The sequence below is a fragment of the Pseudophryne corroboree genome, chromosome 1, assembly GCF_028390025.1.
Source record: "Pseudophryne corroboree isolate aPseCor3 chromosome 1, aPseCor3.hap2, whole genome shotgun sequence".
Lineage (NCBI taxonomy): Eukaryota > Metazoa > Chordata > Amphibia > Anura > Myobatrachidae > Pseudophryne > Pseudophryne corroboree.
In genome coordinates, this window is record NC_086444.1 from 143114155 (window position 1) to 143133395 (window position 19241).

Below are 19241 nucleotides of genomic sequence, written 5' to 3' on the forward strand. Positions count from 1 at the left end.
TTTTAAAACTACCGGTAAATATTTTTCTCCTAATCCGTAGAGGATGCTGGGGACTCCGTAAGGACCATGGGGTATAGACGGGCTCCGCAGGAGACATGGGCACCTAAAAGAACTTTCTAGTATGGTGTGCACTGGCTCCTCCCTCTATGCCCCTCCTCCAGACCTCAGTTAGAGAAGTGTGCCCAGAGGAGATGGACAATACGAGGAAAGGATTTTGTTAATCTAAGGGCAAGATTCATACCAGCCCACACCAATCATACCATATAACCTGGAATACACCTAACCAGTTAACAGTATGAACAAACAACGGTATCGGTCCAAGACCAATTCTAACTGTAACATAACCCTTATGTAAGCAATAACTATATACAAGTCTTGCAGATTTTCCGCACTGGGACGGGCGCCCAGCATCCTCTACGGACTAGGAGAAAAAAAATTTACCGGTAGGTTTAAAACCTTATTTTCTCTTATGTCCTAGAGGATGATGGGGACTCCGTAAGGACCATGGGGTTTATACCAAAGCTCCCAATCGGGCGGAAGTGCGCGGATGACTCTGCAGTACCGACTGAGCAAATGCTAGGTCCTCATCAGCCAGGGTATCAAACTTGTAAAATTTAGCAAAAGTGTTTGACCCCGACCAAGTTACTGCTCGGCAAAGCTGTAATGCCGAGACGCCCCCGGGCAGCCGCCCAAGAAGAGCCCACCTTCCTAGTGGAAAGGGCCTTTACTGAATGCGGTAACGGCAATCCAGCCATAACATAAGCCTGCTGAATCGTGTTACAGATCCAGCGAGCAATAGTCTGCTTCGAAGCGGGCGCGCCAATCTTGTTGGCAGCATACAGGACAAACAATGCATCAGTTTTCCTAATTCTAGCCGTCCTGGCTACATACATTTTAAAGGCCCTGACTACATCCAGGGACATGGAATCCTCCAAGTCGCTCGTAGCCACAGGCACCACTATAGGTTGGTTCATATGAAATGAAGACACCACCTTGGATAAAAATTGAGGACGAGTCCTCAATTCCGCTCTATCCACATGAAAAATCAAGTAAGGGCTCTTGTAAGACAAGGCCGCCAATTCTGACACACGCCTCGCAGATGCCAAGGCTAACATGACTACCTTCCAGGTGAGAAATTTTAACTCCACCGTGGTTCAAACCAGTGTCATTTAAGGAACTGCAACACCACGTTCAGGTCCCATGGTGCCACTGGGGGCACAAAAGGAGGCTGGATGTGCAGTACTCCTTTTACAAAAGTCTGGACTTCTGGAAGAAAAGCCAATTCCTTCTGAAAGAATATTGACAAAGCCGAAATCTGTACTTTAACAGAGCCTAACTTTAGGCCCATATCCACTCCTGTCTGTAGGAAGTGGAGAAAACGACCCAGATGGAAATCTTCCGTAGGAGCATTCTTGGTTTCACACCAAGAGACATATTTCCGCCAGATACGGTGATAATGTTTTGACGTCACCTCCTTCCTAGCTTTTATTAGAGTAGGTATGACCTCCTCCGGAATACCCTTCTCCGCTAGGATCCGGCATTCAACCGCCATGCCGTCAAACGTAACCGCGGTAAGTCTTGGAACAGACAGGTCCCTTGGTGTAACAAGTCCTCTCTTAGAAGAAGAGGCCAAGGATCTTCTGTGAGCATCTCCTGAAGATCTGAGTACCAGGCCCTTCGAGGCCAGTCTGGAACAATGAGTATTGTCTGTACTCTTTTTCGTCTTATGATCCTCAACACTTTTGTGATGAGAGGAAGCGGAGGAAACACATAGACCGACTGGAACACCCATGGCGTTACCAGAGCGTCTACTGCTATTGCCTGAGGGTCCTGGCACAATACCTCCAAAGCTTCTTGTTGAGGCGTGACGCCATCATGTCTATTTGAGGAACTCCCCAGAGACCCGTTATCTCTGCAAAGACTTCTTGATAAAGTCCCCACTCTCCTGGATGGAGATCGTGTCTGCTGAGGAAGTCTGCTTCCCAGTTGTCCACACCCGGAATGAAGACAGCTGACAGAGCGCTTACGTGATTTTCCGCCCAGCGAAGAATCCTGGTGGCTTCCGCCATCGCGACTCTGCTTCTTGTCCCGCTTTGGCGGTTCACATGAGCTACTGCTGTGACATTGTCTGATTGAATCAGAACCGGTAGGTTGCGAAGAAGATTCTCCGCTTGTCGAAGGCCCTTGTATATGGCCCTTAGCTCCAACACATTGATGTGTAGACAGGATTCCTGGTCTGACCATAGTCCCTGAAAATTTCTTCCTTGGGTGACTGCTCCCCATCCTCGGAGGCTCGCGTCCGTGGTTACCAAGATCCAGTCCTGAATGCCGAACCTGCGACCCTCTAGAAGGTGAGCACTTTGTAGCCACCATAGAAGAGACACCCTGGCCCTGGGGGACAGATGTAATTGTAGATGGGACCCGGACCATTTGTCCAGAAGATCCCATTGAAACGTCCTTGCATGGAAGCTGCCGAAGGGAATGGCCTCATAAGTTGCCACCATTTTCCCCAGAACCCGAGTGCATTGATGAGCCGACACTCTTTTCGGCTTTAGTAGTTCTCGGACCATGTTCTGGAGGTCCTGGACTTTTTCCAACGGGAGGAAAACTTTTTGTTCCGTGTCCAGTATCATGCCTAGGAACGGTAGTAGAGTTGTCGGAACCAACTGTGACTTTGGTAGATTGAGAATCCACCCATGTTGTTGAAGCACTCTCTAAAAGAGTGACACGTTCTCCAGTAATTGCTCTCTTGATCTCGCTTTTATCAGGAGATCGTCCAAGTATGGGATAATTGTGACTCCTCGCTTGCGCAGGATCACCATCATTTCCGCCATTATCTTGGTGAAAATCCTCGGGGCCGTGGACAGCCCAAACGGCAACGTCTGAAACTGATAATGACAATCCTGTACCGCGAATCTCAGGTACTCCTGATGAGAGGGATATATGGGGACATGAAGGTAAGCATCCTTTATGTCCAGTGACACCATAAAATCCCCCCCTTCCAGGCAGGCTATCACCACTCGGAGCGGTTCCATCTTGAATTTGAATCTTTTCAGGTACAGGTTCAGGGATTTTAGGTTTAAAATGGGCCTTACCGAACCATCCGGCTTCGGAACCACAAATAGGGTTGAATAATACCCTTTTCCCTGTTGGCTCAGGGGAACCCTGATAATCACTCGCTGTTGACACAGCATTTGAATAGCAGCTAGCACTACTTCCCGCTCTGGGGTAGAAGCTGGTAAGCCCGACTTGAAAAATCGGCATGGGGGCACCTCTTCAAATTCCAGCTTGTAGCCCTGGGAGACTATTTCTATCACCCAAGGGTCCACGTCTGACTGAACCCAGACATGGCTGAATAGTCGAATGCGTGCCCCCACCTGTGTGGACTCCCGCAGGAGAGCCCCAGCGTCATGCGGTAGACAGCGGTAGCCGGGGAGGACTTCTGCTCTTGGGAACCAGCCGCAGCAGTTGTCCTCTTGCCTCTACCCTTACCTCTGGCGAAGAGGAGCCCCGACCTCTTCTGGATCTATGCGACCGAAAAGGACTGCATCTGATATTGTGGGGGTTTCTTTTGCTGTTGGGGAACAAAAGGTAAAAAGGTCGACTTACCCGCGGTAGCAATAGAAATCAGGTCCGCGAGGCCGTCCCCAAACAATACATCACCTTTGTAAGGTAAAACCTCCATATGCCTTTTTGAGTCTGCATCCCCCGTCCATTGGCGGATCCATAAGGCTCTTCTTGCCGAAATAGCCATAGCATTGGCTCTTGAACCCAGTAAACCAATGTCTCTTTGAGCGTCCCTCATATATGACTGCGTCCTTAATATGAGCTAATGTTAACAAAATTGTATCCCTATCTAGGGTATCAAGGTCAGCCGACAGTGTATCCGTCCAAGCTGCTACTGCACTACATACCCATGCCGACGCAATTGCCGGTCTAAGCAAAGTACCAGTATGAGTGTAGATAGACTTTAGTGTAGTCTCTTGCCTGCGGTCCGCAGGATCCTTGAGGGCCGCTGTGTCAGGGGACGGTAACGCCACCTTCTTGGAAAGGCGTGTTAAGGCTTTGTCCACTGTGGGAGAGGATTCCCAACGTACCCTGTCCTGTGTAGGGAAAGGGTACGCCATAAGAACCCTTTTGGGAATCTGCAGATTCTTATCTGGAGTTTCCCATGTTTTTTCACATAACTCATTAATTTCATGGGAAGGAGGAAAGTTTATAACTTGTTTCTTTCCCTTAAACATGTGTATCCTCGTGTCGGGCACCAAGGGCTCATCAGTGATATGTAACATCTTTTATTGCAATAATCATGCACTGAATACTTTGTCACCCTGGGGTGCAATCTTGCTTCATCATAGTCGACACTGGAATCAGAGTCCGTGTCGGTATCTGTGTCCCTTATTTGTGAGAAGGGGCATTTCTGAGACCCCGACGGGTCCTGCGAGTCGGTATAATCCGTAAATTGATTACCTGTCGACGCACTGGACTCTGCTTTGTCCAGTCTTTTATGCAGTGAAGCTACACTAGCATTTAACATATGCCACATATCCATCCAATCTTGAGTCGGCACCGCCGACTGAGACACACCACTCATCTGTTCCACCTCCTCTTTGGATAAGCCTTCCGTTTCAGACATGCCGACACACGTACCGACACCCCACACACACTGGGATATAACTATAAGGCCCTTTGGAGAGACAGAGAGAGAGTATGCCAGCACACACCAGCGCCGACTGACCCAGGGAAAAAACAACAACCAGATAGCGCTTTTATATCTATAAATGTATATAGATTTCCCCACTCACTGCGCCTTAATTATGTGCCCCCCTCTTTTTTTCAGCCCTCTGATGCTCAGCAGGGGAGAGTGCGGGGAGCCAGCGTTCTCTGCAGCCTCTGTGGAGAAAATGACGCTGGTTAGTGCTGAGAGATCAAGCTCCGCCCCCTCACGCGGCGGGCTTCGGTCCTGCTCGTGAATTTAAAAAAAAAAAAAAAATGGTGGGGATCCGTAGTTTACTGCCTCCGCAGCCTAACTACATACTTTTTTGCCTAAAACGAGGTTTATTGCTGCCCAGGGCGCCCCCTTCCTGCACCCATCAGTGCCGTGTGTGTGTGTGTAAGTGTGGGGAGCAATGGCGCGCAACTTCCTGCTGCGCGCATACCTCATGAAGATCTGAAGTCTTCTGCCGCCTGATGTCTTCTTATGTCTGACATACTCACCCGGCTTCTTTTTTCCAGCATCTGTGAGAAGGATGGCGGCGCAGCTCCGGGACAAACCCCAGGGTGAGACCTGTGTTCCGACTCCCTCTGGAGCTAATGGTGTCCAGTAGCCTAAGAAGCAGAGCCCTTAACTCTTAAGAAGTGGGTCTGCTTCTCTCCCCTCAGTCCCACGATGCAGGGAGTCTGTTGCCAGCAGAACTCTCTGAAAATAAAAAACCTAACAAAATTCTTTTTACAGAAAACTCAGGAGAGCTCCCTGTAATGCACCCTATCTCCTCTGGGCACAAGATCTAACTGAGGTCTGGAGGAGGGGCATAGAGGGAGGAGCCAGTGCACACCCATACTAGAACGTTCTTTTAGGTTCCCATGTCTCCTGCGGAGCCCGTCTATACCCCATGGTCCTTACGGAGTCCCCAGCATCCTCTAGGACACAAGAGAAAATCCTAAATTGGTTACTCTACTGTATAGAAGAAAACAAAAAGTAACAATTACTGTGGATAGGCCTTTTCTCACTGGGAGAAAACCCAAGCTGAAGGCCTGTGAATTACATAGGGATGACTATGATAGCCACTAAGATTTGAGCTGAAGTACTCAAGTGACAGGTGAACTACTTTCCCCATTGATCTTGTGCTTTCAAGTACTCATATTAAAAAAAAAAAAACCACAAGATCTCTAAGGACTCAACACAGCTCAGCCTGACTACATGATTAGATTGGTTATGTTTGGCCAGGTAATACTGAAACCAGGATACAACTGGAGAGAATGTGACTAAAATATGGATTTGTGAGCAGGTGACAGAACTTGTTAGCATACATCATCCATGAGATGAGCAGTGGTCAGTGAAAGGCATTTGTTCTATTGAAATGTATTGGAAACTATTCATCTCACTGACTTCTAACTAGACTGGTGTCACATAATTGCAGTGAAAGGCCCAAGGGTGGCACAAATCCTTTTTACTATCCAAAAAAACGTAATCTCTGATGAATCAATTTCAATTTTAGATGTGTTTAGTATGGTTAGTGACAGATTCATGTGTATACAAGCACTTAATGAAACAGCATGTCAGTTATCACAGGCGGCATTACCAGAATTCTCTTTCGCCTCACTGTTAGGTTAGCCATACACCTTAAGGCGGGTACACACTAGACCAGAGGTTCCCAAACGCGGTCCTCAAGGCTCCCCAACAGTCCAGGTTTTAGGTATAGCCATGGCTCAGCACAGATGGTTAAATCAAATTGACTAAGGTGCTAATTAAGTCACCTGTGGCCAAGCATGGATACATTTAAAACCAGGACCGTTGGGGTGCCTTGAGGGCCGCATTTGGGAACCCCTGTACTAGACGACAGGGAATTGACGGCGATGGACAACTATATCGTTGAATAATGTAGCGTTCAACGATATAGTGCGTACACACTGAACGTTAACGTTCAGTGACGTCTCCGCCGCCATTCCTGAACATGCAGCTCAGCCGATATTGACAGGTTGAGCTGCATGTCATCTCAATATTGGCGATTGCTGAACAGCCTGCAGGAGCGCGCATCGTTCACCAATATTGCCCCCATACACACTGGACAATATAAGCCTAAAAATAGACTATAACATTAATCATAGTTTTTTTAGGCTAAATTCGCCTAATGTGTACCCCAGTTTAAAATGATCTGGAGGAAGCCGGGCAGCGTCTGAGCGTCCTGTGGACGCTCAACTCTGATCCCTCAATCCCCGGGATTGGAGCTTCCAATCCCGGGATTGAATCCCGGCCATTTTTGGGCCTAAATCCCGGGATCCCGCCGATCCCGGGATTGGCCACCATAGTAACAATCACATATTTGCTACCAAACCCCGGAAAAGGGACAAAACGTTGAATTAGATAAATTGGTTACATCAATCGGATTTAGCCAGTTTGTCTGAATAACTGTATCTGTCTGTTTTCCAGATATTGGGCAGACATGGTCACTTGTCATTTGCTGCCATACAATACCAGATTGGACAGATAACATTAATGTGCATGGCAATTTAAAGGGCCGTAATCTGAATTCTGCAGCGAAGCAATACATACTACAGAAATTGGGGGTTCTAAGGGGTCCTGTTGGGCATTTTATGCCCTAAGCCTGTAATATGAATTCTACAGTGCAACATCACACACCGCAATTGAATAACGTCCTATGAGTTCTCAGTGTACTTGTGGCGAACTGTAGTATACATCCAGATGAGTTTATCTGAACGTATATTACCGCTTTCAGTTTGCAAATGCCGGATCCCACCCGGGAAGAGAAACGTGTCCTTACCTGGTGGGATCCGGCATTTGTTCTACTTTGCTGGCTTTCCAACCCGGCAATATGCCGGGTCGGTTGCCATAGCAGTGGCGGGGCGCAGCAGCAGCAGGGGTGGAGGCGGCGCTGGGAGATAAGCTCATCTCCTGCGCCGCCTCTCCCTATGCTGTGAATGGGAGCCGTGTCGCATCGACACGGCTCCCATTCACACTGCGCCTGACCCGGTATTCAACCCGCTAAGAACCCTTCTTTTTTACCGGGTTGAATTACCGGGTCAGGCGACCCGCTAATTCGGCCAAAGTGCTTTCACATCGCACACTGACCCGTGTCGATACCGGGTTATTTGTGCGATGTGAAAGGGGTATATGACTTGCTTTGAGGCTACTTAAAAGCCTTATTAAATGAACTGCGACCTAAGAAATATCACTGTTTTAAAAAGTCTTCTCTTCTAGAACAGAATGTATGTGTTGCGAGCAGCTGTATTGACTGGATCATATGAATGGGTCTTTCCATAGCACAATGCACATTGGTACAAAACCCCCTCAATACGTCCCGCTCTGTGGCCATGTTTATTCGCAGGACTTGTGATTACATTGTCAGTTGGGTAGTCATTCACAGTTACTTCTATTTATATATCTTATGTCATCAGTTCCTCATTTTTATATGAGTAAATTTGCCAATAGCCTTTCACGATAAAATGTAATAATGGTTTTTGTAACAAACTAGTAATGAAGTCTACAGAAGTGGAATTTTAATACTTAATGGCAAAGAATCCCAAACCTGTTACAGACACGGGGGCAGATTCAATTGGGTTTTTTTTCACGCCCGCCACTAGATGGCGCCCGGAGCAAGCAATTCAATTGTTCAAGAGGCCACATTTTTTTTCTTCTTGCAGCCTCCTGAGGTGTTAGAAAAAAAAAATGTGAGCAAACTCGGCACTTTGGGCGTCCAACGCAGGAGTTTAGACAGGTTTAGCAGTTTTAGGCAGCTCAACCCGATCTGTTAGGGTGTGAAATGCATGTGCACCCACACAACAATCGTTTGGACGTCTAAACAGTCTCATGAAGACGGGACTTTCAGATGCCCAAAACAATTGAATCAGCCGTAGAGAGTGCTGGAAATTGTATTTCACTGTATGCAGTGCCAAAAGCTGCATCATGCAATCAGCGTCTCTTTAGCTATTGTTGACAGAAAATCTCACATGCTCCTCAGAACACCTATTTGTTAGCCTAACTAAACATCTCTGCAATAAGCCATCTCTTTGCCAGAAATGAGCTCATAGTCTGTATAGAGATTACTGAAGTGTTAGAACACCATCGAGTAAAACGAAATACAGGTGAGGAATGCATGTTATGACTAGTTTATGAAGGGAGATCTTAATAAAAAGTGAATACTTGATATCCAACTACAAAGTGAAAGAGGATATTCACTGGAGGAAATAGGAATACAAATGTAATATATACACACAAGCAGCCGCTGATTAAAACCTTTTATAATCCATTTGGATGTTAAATGAGTAAGCAGTTAAACACCTGTCCTATTAGTTCTTATCCTCATTAACATCAGTGAAGAGCTCATCAGAGATTTAGCAAATCAAGTAAGCAGTGTCTCTGAAGGAGAGATACCATCACTTTTTGGAAGTAACAAGTGTAACGACAAGATTAAACTGCATGGGAAAGTCTTTGTGACCTGATGCAAAACACATTAGGACTTGTGGAAATGAACATTCTGAACAAATAATTGGAATCTTCTGCAGAATACAGTGGTGCTCCTGGTAGGGCAACTGATCTATTTTGGGGCCATGACAAATTAGAATTTTATGAAGGCCAAAGCTTTCAGACAAAAAAAAAAAAAAAAGGCAACTTTCCAGCATCACCCAGTCAAACAGTGCTTTGTATAGAGGACATTGTTCCACCGGTAGTAGGGAGAGCTTTCCGCTAGCTCAGCTGTCAAAGTGCTGCCTACCATGGATCCTGCTAAGACATTTTCATGTGTGCAATACGTCCTCATCCTTCCAACTAGCAAAATGCAAGGGTTCCCATGACACTAGCAGTTCAGAGGCCCAAAGATTAGAGCATGGAACTTCAATGTAAAGCCCTGCAAACACTTGTCAGCTGAAAAAATAAGATTTTACTTACCAGTAAATCTATTTCTCGTAGTCCGTAGTGGATGCTGGGGACTCCGTAAGGACCATGGGGAATAGACGGGCTCCGCAGGAGACAGGGCACTTTAAGAAAGAATTTGGATACTGGTGTGCTCTGGCTCCTCCCTCTATCTCCCTCCTCCAGACCTCCGTTAAAGAAACTGTGCCCGGAAGAGCTGACAGTACAAGGAAAGGATTTTGGAATCCAGGGCAAGACTCATACCAGTCACACCAATCACACCGTATAACTTGTGATAAACTTACCCAGTTAATAGTATGAACACAATAGAGCATCAGATCAACCCTGATGCAAACTATAACATAACCCTTATGTAAGCAATAACTATATACAAGCATTGCAGAAAAAGTCCGCACTTGGGACGGGCGCCCAGCATCCACTACGGACTACGAGAAATAGATTTACCGGTAAGTAAAATCTTATTTTCTCTAACGTCCTAGTGGATGCTGGGGACTCCGTAAGGACCATGGGGATTATACCAAAGCTCCCAAACGGGCGGGAGAGTGCGGATGACTCTGCAGCACCGAATGAGCAAACACAAGGTCCTCGTCAGCCAGGGTATCAAACTTGTAGAACTTTGCAAAAGTGTTTGAACCCGACCAAGTAGCTGCTCGGCAAAGCTGTAATGCCGAGACCCCTCGGGCAGCAGCCCAAGAAGAGCCCACCTTCCTTGTGGAATGTGCTTTTACTGATTTTGGCAGCGGCAATCCCGCCGCAGAATGAGCCTGCTGAATCGTGCTACAGATCCAGCGAGCAATAGTTTGCTTTGAAGCAGGAGCACCCAGCTTGTTGGGTGCATACAGGATAAACAGTGAATCAGTTTTCCTGACTCTAGCCGTTCTGGCTACATAAACCTTCAAAGCCCTGACCACATCTAGTAACTCGGAATCCTCCAAGTAACGAGTAGCCACAGGCACCACAATAGGTTGGTTCGTATGAAAAGATGACACCACTTTTGACAGAAATTGCGGACGGGTCCGCAATTCCGCCCTGTCCATATGGAAAACCGGATAGGGGCTTTTATGTGAAAAGCCGCTAATTCTGACACACAACTGGCTGAAGCGCAGGCTAATAGCATGACCACCTTCCACGTGAGAAATTTTAACTCCACGGTTTTAAGTGGCTCAAACCAGTGTGACTTTAGGAAACTCAACACCACGTTAAGATCCCAAGGTGCCACTGGAGGCACAAAAGGGGGCTGAATATGCAGCACTCCCTTTACAAACGTCTGAACTTCAGGAAGAGAAGCCAGTTCTTTTTGAAAGAAAATGGATAGGGCCGAAATCTGGACCTTAATTGAACCCAATTTTAGGCCCAAAGTCACTCCCGACTGTAGGAAGTGAAGGAAACGGCCCAGCTGGAATTCCTCCGTAGGGGCATTCCTGGCCTCACACCAAGCAACATATTTTCGCCATATACGGTGATCATGTTTAGCCGTCACGTCCTTCCTAGCCTTTAGCAGCGTAGGAATAACCTCATCCGGAATGCCTTTCTCTGCTAGGATCCGGCGTTCAACCGCCATGCCGTCAAACGCAGCCGCGGTAAGTCTTGGAACAGACAGAGCCCCTGTTGCAACAAGTCCTGTCTTAGAGGCAGAGGCCATGGGTCCTCTGTGAGCATTTCTTGCAGCTCTGGATACCAAGTCCTTCTTGGCCAATCCGGAACAATGAGTATTGTTCTCACTCCTCTTCTTCTTATGATTCTCAGTACCTTGGGTATGAGAGGAAGAGGAGGAAATACATAGACCGACTGGAACACCCACGGTGTCACTAGAGCGTCTACAGCTATCGCCTGAGGGTCTCTTGACCTGGCGCAATACCTCTGTAGCTTTTTGTTGAGGCGGGATGCCATCATGTCTACTTGTGGCAGTTCCCACCGACTTGCAATCTGCGTGAAGACTTCTTGATGAAGTCCCCACTCTCCCGGGCGGAGGTCGTGCCTGCTGAGGAAGTCTGCTTCCCAGTTGTCCACTCCCGGAATGAACACTGCTGACAGTGCACTTACGTGATTCTCCGCCCAGCGAAGAATTCTGGTGGCTTCCGCCATCGCCACCCTGCTCCTTGTGCCGCCTTGGCAGATTACATGAGCCACTGCGGTGATGTTGTCTGACTGAATCAGCACTGGTCGGTCGCGAAGCAGGGTCTCCGCTTGACGTAGGGCGTTGTATATTGCCCTTAGTTCCAGGATGTTGATGTGAAGACAAGTCTCCTGACTTGACCACAGACCTTGGAAATTTCTTCCCTGTGTGACTGCTCCCCACCCTCGGAGGCTTGCGTCCGTGGTCACCAGGACCCAGTCCTGAATGCCGAATCTGCGGCCCTTGAGAAGGTGAGCACTCTGCAGCCACCACAGGAGAGACGCCCTGGGGGACAGGGTGATTAGCCGATGCATCTGTAGATGTGATCCGGACCACTTGTCCAACAGATCCCATTGGAAGGTCCTCGCATGGAACCTGCCGAAGGGAATGGCCTCGTGTGATGCCACCATCTTTCCCAGGACTCGCGTGCAGTGATGCAGACACCTGTTTTAGTTTTAATAGGTCTCTGACCAGTGTCATGAGCTCCTGAGCCTTCTCCATCGGGAGAAAAATCCTCTTCTGGTCTGTGTCCAGAATTATGCCCAGGAAGGGCAGACGAGTCGTAGGAATCAACTGCGACTTCGGAATATTTAGAATCCAGCCGTGCTGTTGCAACACTTCCCGAGAGCGTGCTACGCTGATCAGCAACTGCTCTCTGGACCTCGCCTTTATGAGGAGATCGTCCAAGTATGGGATAATTGTGACCCCTTGCTTTCGCAGGAGCACCATCATTTCCGCCATCACCTTAGTAAATATTCTCGGTGCCGTGGAGAGACCAAACGGCAACGTCTGGAATTGGTAATGACAATCCTGTACCACAAATCTGAGGTATGCCTGATGAGGTGGATAAATGGGGACATGAAGGTAAGCATCCTTTATGTCCAGAGACACCATAAAGTCCCCCCCTTCCAGGCTTGCGATGACCGCTCTGAGCGATTCCATCTTGAACTTGAACCTTTTCAGGTATATGTTCAGGGATTTTAAATTCAATATGGGTCTGACCGAACCGTCCGGTTTCGGTACCACAAACATGGTCGAATAGTAACCCCTTCCCTGTTGAAGGAGGGGAACCTTTACCACCACCTGCTGAAGATACAATTTGTGAATTGCAGCTAACACTATTTCCCTCTCTAAGGGGGAAGCTGGCAGGGCCGATTTGAGGTAACGGTGAGGGGGCATCTCTTCGAATTCCAGCTTGTATCCCTGAGACACAATCTCTATAGCCCAAGGATCCACCTGGGAGTGAACCCACTTGTGGCTGAAATTTCGGAGACGCGCCCCCACCGGGCCTAGCTCCGCCTGTGGAGCCCCAGCGTCATGCGGTGGATTTAGTGGAAGCCGGGGAGGACTTCTGTTCCTGGGAACTAGCTGTATTGTGCAGCTTCTTTCCTCTACCCCTGCCTCTGACAAGAAAGGACACACCTCGGACTTTCTTGCCTTTTTGTGATCGAAAGGACTGCATTTGGTAATACAGTGCTTTCTTAGGTTGTGAGGGAACATATGGCAAAAAATTTGACTTTCCAGCCGTAGCTGTGGAGACCAGGTCCGAGAGACCATCCCCCAAACAATTCCTCACCCTTGTAAGGTAAAACCTCCATGTGCCTTTTTGAGTCGGCATCGCCTGTCCATTGCCGAGTCCACAGGACCCTTCTGGCAGAAATCGACATTGCATTTATTCTAGAGACCAGTAGGCTAATGTCTCTTTGAGCATCTCTCATATATAGGACAGCGTCTTTTATATGCCCCAGGGTCAGTACTATAGTATCCTTGTCCAAGGTATCAAGTTCCTCAGATAAGGTATCTGTCCATGCTGCTACAGCACTACACATCCAGGCCGACGCAATCGCCGGCCTTAGTGGGGTAGCTGAATGTGTATAAATGGACTTCAGGATACCCTCCTGTTTTCTATCCGCAGCATCTTTTAGGGTGGCCGTATCCTGTGACGGTAGGGCTACCCTCTTGGATAAGCGTGTTAAAGCTTTGTCTACCCTCGGGAAGGATTCCCAGCGTAACCTGTCCGTTGGCGGGAAAGGATACGCCATAAGCATCCGTTTGGAAATCTGCAGTTTTCTATCTGGAGATTCCCAAGCCTTTTTACATAACTCATTTAACTCATGTGAAGGGGGAAAGGTTACCTCTTGCCTTTTTTCCCCATACATATAAACCCTCTTGTCAGGGACTGGGGTTTCCTCTGTGATGTGCAACACATCTTTCATTGCTATAATCATGTAACGGATGGCTTTAGCCATTTTAGGCTGTAACTTTGCATCATCGCCATCGACACTGGAGTCAGAATCCGTGTCGACATCTGTGTCAACAATTTGGGATAGTGGGCGCTTCTGAGACCCTGACGGCCTCTGCGACATAGGATCAGGCATGGGCTGAGACCCCAGCTGTCCCAAGGCTTCAGCTTTATACAACCTTTTATGCAAGGAAGTAACATTTAAAACCTTCCAAATAACCATCCAATCGGGTGTCAGCGGCTACCCCACATTCATTTGTTCCCGCTCTGTTTCCACATAGCCTTCCTCGTCAAACATGCCGACACAAGCGTACAGACACACCACACACACAGGGGATGCTCTATTTGAAGACAGTTCCCCCACAAGGCCTTTTGGAGAGACAGAGAGAGAGTATGCCAGCACACACCCCAGCGCTATATGTCCCAGGAATCACACAGTAACTTAGTGTTAACCCAGTAGCTGCTGTATAGACTGTTTTTGCGCCAAATTTATGTGCCCCCCCTCTCTTTTTACCCTCTTCTACCGTGATTCTGCAGGGGAGAGCCTGGGGAGCTTCCTCTCAGCGGAGAGAAAATGGCGCTGGTGAGTGCTGAGGAAGAAGCCCCGCCCCTCAGCGGCGGGCTTCTGTCCCGCGTTTGTGTAAAATTATGGCGGGGGACCTTGCATATATACAGTGCCCAACTGTATATATGCTACTTTTGCCAAGAGGTCTCTAATTGCTGCCCAGGGCGCCCCCCCCTGTGCCCTGCACCCTACAGTGACCGGAGTATGTGGGTTTAGTGTGGGAGCAATGGCGCACAGCTGCAGTGCTGTGCGCTACCTCATATGAAGACTGGAGTCTTCTGCCGCCGATTTCGAAGTCTTCTTGCTTCTGACGCCGGCTTCTGTCTTCTGGCTCTGCGAGGGGGACGGCGGCGCGGCTCCGGGATCGGACGACCAAGGGTGCGATCCTGTGTACGATCCCTCTGGAGCTAATGGTGTCCAGTAGCCTAAGAAGCAGGACCTATCTTCAGTGAGTAGGGCTGCTTCTCTACCCTCAGTCCCATGTAGCAGAGAGCCTGTTGCCAGCAGATCTCTCTGAAAATAAAAAAAACTAACAAAATACTTTCTTTTTAGCAAGCTCAGGAGAGCTCACTAAGTAGCACCCAGCTCGTCCGGGCACAGATTCAAACTGAGGTCTGGAGGAGAGACATAGAGGGAGGAGCCAGAGCACACCAGTATCCAAATTCTTTCTTAAAGTGCCCTGTCTCCTGCGGAGCCCGTCTATTCCCCATGGGCCTTACGGAGTCCCCAGCATCCACTAGGACGTTAGAGAAATGGGCACGTTACATTCATAACCAGAACAGGCTGGAATTTACATTGGGGGTCAATTCAATTCAGCATGGATTGAACAGCTCCTGGAGTTATTAAATTCAGCGCAGTGTTATGCCCAACAAGAGGATTTTTTCTTGCACCCCTCAGGGGGTGCGAGAAGAAATCAGACAAAAAGTACTGGCGTTTAGTCCGCGAGAACCGGCGTTCTCCGACATGAATGCGCTGAATAGAATAACACTGGGAGCTCCTTCCTGGCGCTATTGAATCCACGCTGAATTGAACTGATCGCATTAAAACTTCATACTCTGCGCAATGGGGCATCAGCTGGCAAGATGAGTTAATCAGAGAGAAAGGAACCCCAGCCATGCAAGTTGGGGGGGGGGGGGATGTATTGCAGTTTGTGTGGAGTTCTTCCTTAAAGCAAGTGAAGCATAAAAGCCGTTACCTACAGCCTTCCAAGCGCCCACTTTTAAGGTTTACTCCCACTTTTACCTAACAGTATGTTGTTTCACATGTTCTTTATTTTTATTCTATATATTTCTAATTAGCATAATTGTCTACGACAAATTATAAATAGGATAATAAAAAGAAAATCTGCACATTCCAGCTCCAAACGCAATACCATGTAGAACTCTCGGAAGGCTTTAAATAAATTTGTTCTGAAGTATTGCAAAACAGGCTACAGTACATGTAGAGTACACTCCAATAGATGGTCCATGTTACAGCACAACGTCGAGAGAACGTGTAGTTCTACAGGGGATAGTTCATATAAGGATGCTGGGAAATGGTAAAACATGAATGAAGCCTTACCAACACAATCTATTCTACTGTTAATACATGAGAAATGGGCCAAGCTGTAGTGTAAAAATGTTAATGGATCATTACAATTTTAGAATGCAATAGTGGGATAAAGCAGATTAGAAAGCAGTTTTCTTGTTTTTATGCGCTTTTTAGGTCCTTCCAGAACATTATCAGCAGATAGGTGGGAGAAATACCAAAAATGACACGTATCAATTTTAGGACACGCTGTTGAAAAAGGTAAAGTATTGTACTGCAATAGATTGCTGAACTTGAACGTGACATTATAGATTTATCCCATGTTGTTTCAGACCAGTAGATGGCACTTTTACATCAGAAAGCGTGTTCCTTGTCATTTCTCTTCTGAAAGTATTACAAGTATACTATACTTTACCAATGCAGAAAACGGAGATAGTATCCAACAGAGACTGTAAAAAAAAAAAAACCCCACACACCGATTTGATACCTTACTAATACATTTCATGCTGTGTTGCCAAGCACTTAGCCTAACTCTCTGTACCAAACACTAAAACATGGCACATCTATGCTTAAGAAAATGTGTGTAGCAATGATATAGCAGTTCTTACACTGCAATAAATTATCATTTACATAAAAAAAAAAAAAAAAAAAAAAAAAAAAAGTACAGACCAGAAAACTGGAAATTAGAAAATAAAAACAAAATATTTATACTCCTTGGGGTCGATTCTATTCGGCAACTAATGAATAGCGCCGGGAATTAGCTCCCGACGCTATTCAATTCAGCAACTAGTTACGTCGGCGATGGCCCGTTCTCGCCGACAAAACAGGTAGTTTTGTCGGGAGAACGGGCATTCTCTGACTTAGAATCAGCCTCGCGCCGGCCGCGAGGCAGCACTTTTGTCGGGTTTCTCTTCTCATCCCCCGGGGATGAGAGAAGAATTCCCGACAATTGCAGGTAACTAGTTGCTGAATTGAATAGCGTCGGGAGCTAATTCCCGGCACTATTCATTAGTTGCCGAATAGAATCGACCCCCTTGAATACTAAGGGAGAAAGTACTGTATAAATAAAATAATTATAATCAAAACAACACTGCCCAAGTAAAAGCCCTGTAAACATACCATAGTGTTGAGATGCTAATCTCTGTAGACTGTTGCATAAGAACCTCTTCCTCATCGGTGCCCCTTTGGTCTGACAATGCAGACAGAAGAGATTTTCTCCAGCTACATAAATTAAGTTATCCCTCACAGATATAGCATGCATGGATGAGGACGCGATGGATTCTATTTCTTTAATCTACAGTGCATTAATGCAACACCAATCTACATACACCCTGATGAAAAAGCAATAAGGCACTGGTATGCTACCGTCAGCACCCTACATGCACATCGTTATCTCCCATTGTCTCCTACACAAAGCAGCAGATCTACATGCAGAACAGAGGGGAGAAGGGGGGACGAAAAATCAATACTTAAGGACAAGAACCAGGATTCTTTGTGCAAAAGCAGCACATTCCACAGCTTCACAGTTGACTTAGGTTCAAGAATGTTTAAGAACAATGCCTATGTAAATACGGCTCAGACAAAAGATTACAGTGAATCCTAATTAAAAAAAAAAAAAAAAAAAATTAAACTAACAACTAGCGGTATGGGGAAAGCATCCTGTATAGTTAAAGTCACAACTCTGCAGTAACTCTTTCTAGTTAGAAGTGAAGGGGGCACATATGGGTGGCTATAAGGGAGAGTTGCAGATGGCTGAACCGACAGGTCATGTGTCAGAGCACCATGTGTCATTAGCACAAACAAGTCAAGTTCAGTTCCCCTGTAATAAGAGCTGCCCTGGTGAGATAGGCACTGGCCACAGAAGCAAGCAATGTGCTTTGTAACCATTGTTGCTAAATATTTTCCCGTGAATGGTGTTTCTGTGACAATGGGCACCGCAGCCAAGCCCTACCTTCACCAACACGGTCATTGTTCTGGCAAGTGCAATGCAAACCATATATAACAAGATACTGATCACATATACTGTACAACAGAGCACAGCTGGAGGGGAGCTGCATGCAGATAGATATCTATTATATACACATGCATGCCATATGTCCCATGGGGGTGTACAATACACAGTGCTGTTAGGGGAGGAACCCGATTCCCCACCTGGTGTGGGACTACAAGTTTCAGCACATATGGCCGTGCCCATCCTGTGCAGAGCAGCTGGGGCCCCCTGCTTGCCTGCTGCAGCCTCATGCTACAAAAGCACAGAGCGTGCAATGGGAACTGCCAGGCACGGAACACAGGGAACACAGACAGGGGCCGGCTGAGGGGGGTGCAGGAGAAGCAAATGAGTCCCTCGCAGCTCTGCAGCAACTTACCCTGCGATTCCGCCCCAGCCTCCCCGCGGCTGCCCCCGGGGGCCACAGGCAGGGGTCTCGGGGGCCGAGGCTTGGGGGTCGGCGGGCTGATCTTCTTCCGACCGATATATTCCACGTAGGTCCCGGGGAAATCGCCCCTCTCGCCCGTGTTCTCGTTGAAGCCACTGAGCCAGCCGATCTGTTCGGGCCGGGCCTCCACGCCCTCCCCTAAGCCCAGGTTCTGCAGGGAGCCGCGGCTGACGGTCAGAATGTCGCCCACCCGCAGATCAATGTCCTCCTCACGCTCCTTCTTGTAAGGGAAGAGGGCCCGGTACTGGTATCCCTCCGCGGTCATGCTTGCAGCTGCTGCAGGAGAGAGGTGGTGGCTGTGCTGAGTGTGCGGTGGCGTGCGCTCACACGGTGCCCGGGGACTGCCTGGAGTCGGAGGCGCCGGGACTAGCTGTCATGTCTCTCCCTGTCGCTCCGTCTCTCCCTTCCTTCCTCGCTAGCTCACAGCGGCAGCGATGGGGGGGGGGGGGGGGGAAGGAGTGGGGTGCGCACTGCGCATGCTCCCAGCCCAGCTGTCGCTCAGTGGCCCCCATACACCTTCCCATAGGCTGCCGATGGCGATTCGTCACTCCGTGGGCGGGGCACACAGGGGCCATCTTTTAAATGGGCAACAGGCTTGTTGCCATGTGCGTGTGAGTTTTTCAGGGAAGACTTCGCTCACTGCAACTGCAGCTCAGGCCCCTGCCTGCTTGCAGCTGCTAGTGCTGCTGTCTGACTGCCGTGCCGTGCGATGCAATTCACACGGTCTCTGGTTAGTCTGCCCAGCG

The 19241-nt window shown here is 47.9% G+C and overlaps 1 protein-coding gene across 2 annotated transcripts in view; it reads right to left on the bottom strand.

Moving 5' to 3' along the window:
• Window positions 1-18931, bottom strand: part of PIK3R1 (phosphoinositide-3-kinase regulatory subunit 1) — a 70198-nt gene extending 51267 nt beyond the window's left edge. Inside the window, exon 1 of one of the 2 annotated variants that reach the window (XM_063963379.1) lies at window positions 18427-18931. In XM_063963379.1, the coding sequence (XP_063819449.1) occupies window positions 18427-18760 (334 nt within the window). In that variant the 5' untranslated portion in view covers window positions 18761-18931. Of the gene's footprint in view, window positions 1-17179; window positions 17337-18426 lie in introns of those variants that run through there. The other variant, XM_063963387.1, reaches the window with a different exon arrangement.
• Window positions 18932-19241: the final 310 nt, after the last annotated feature.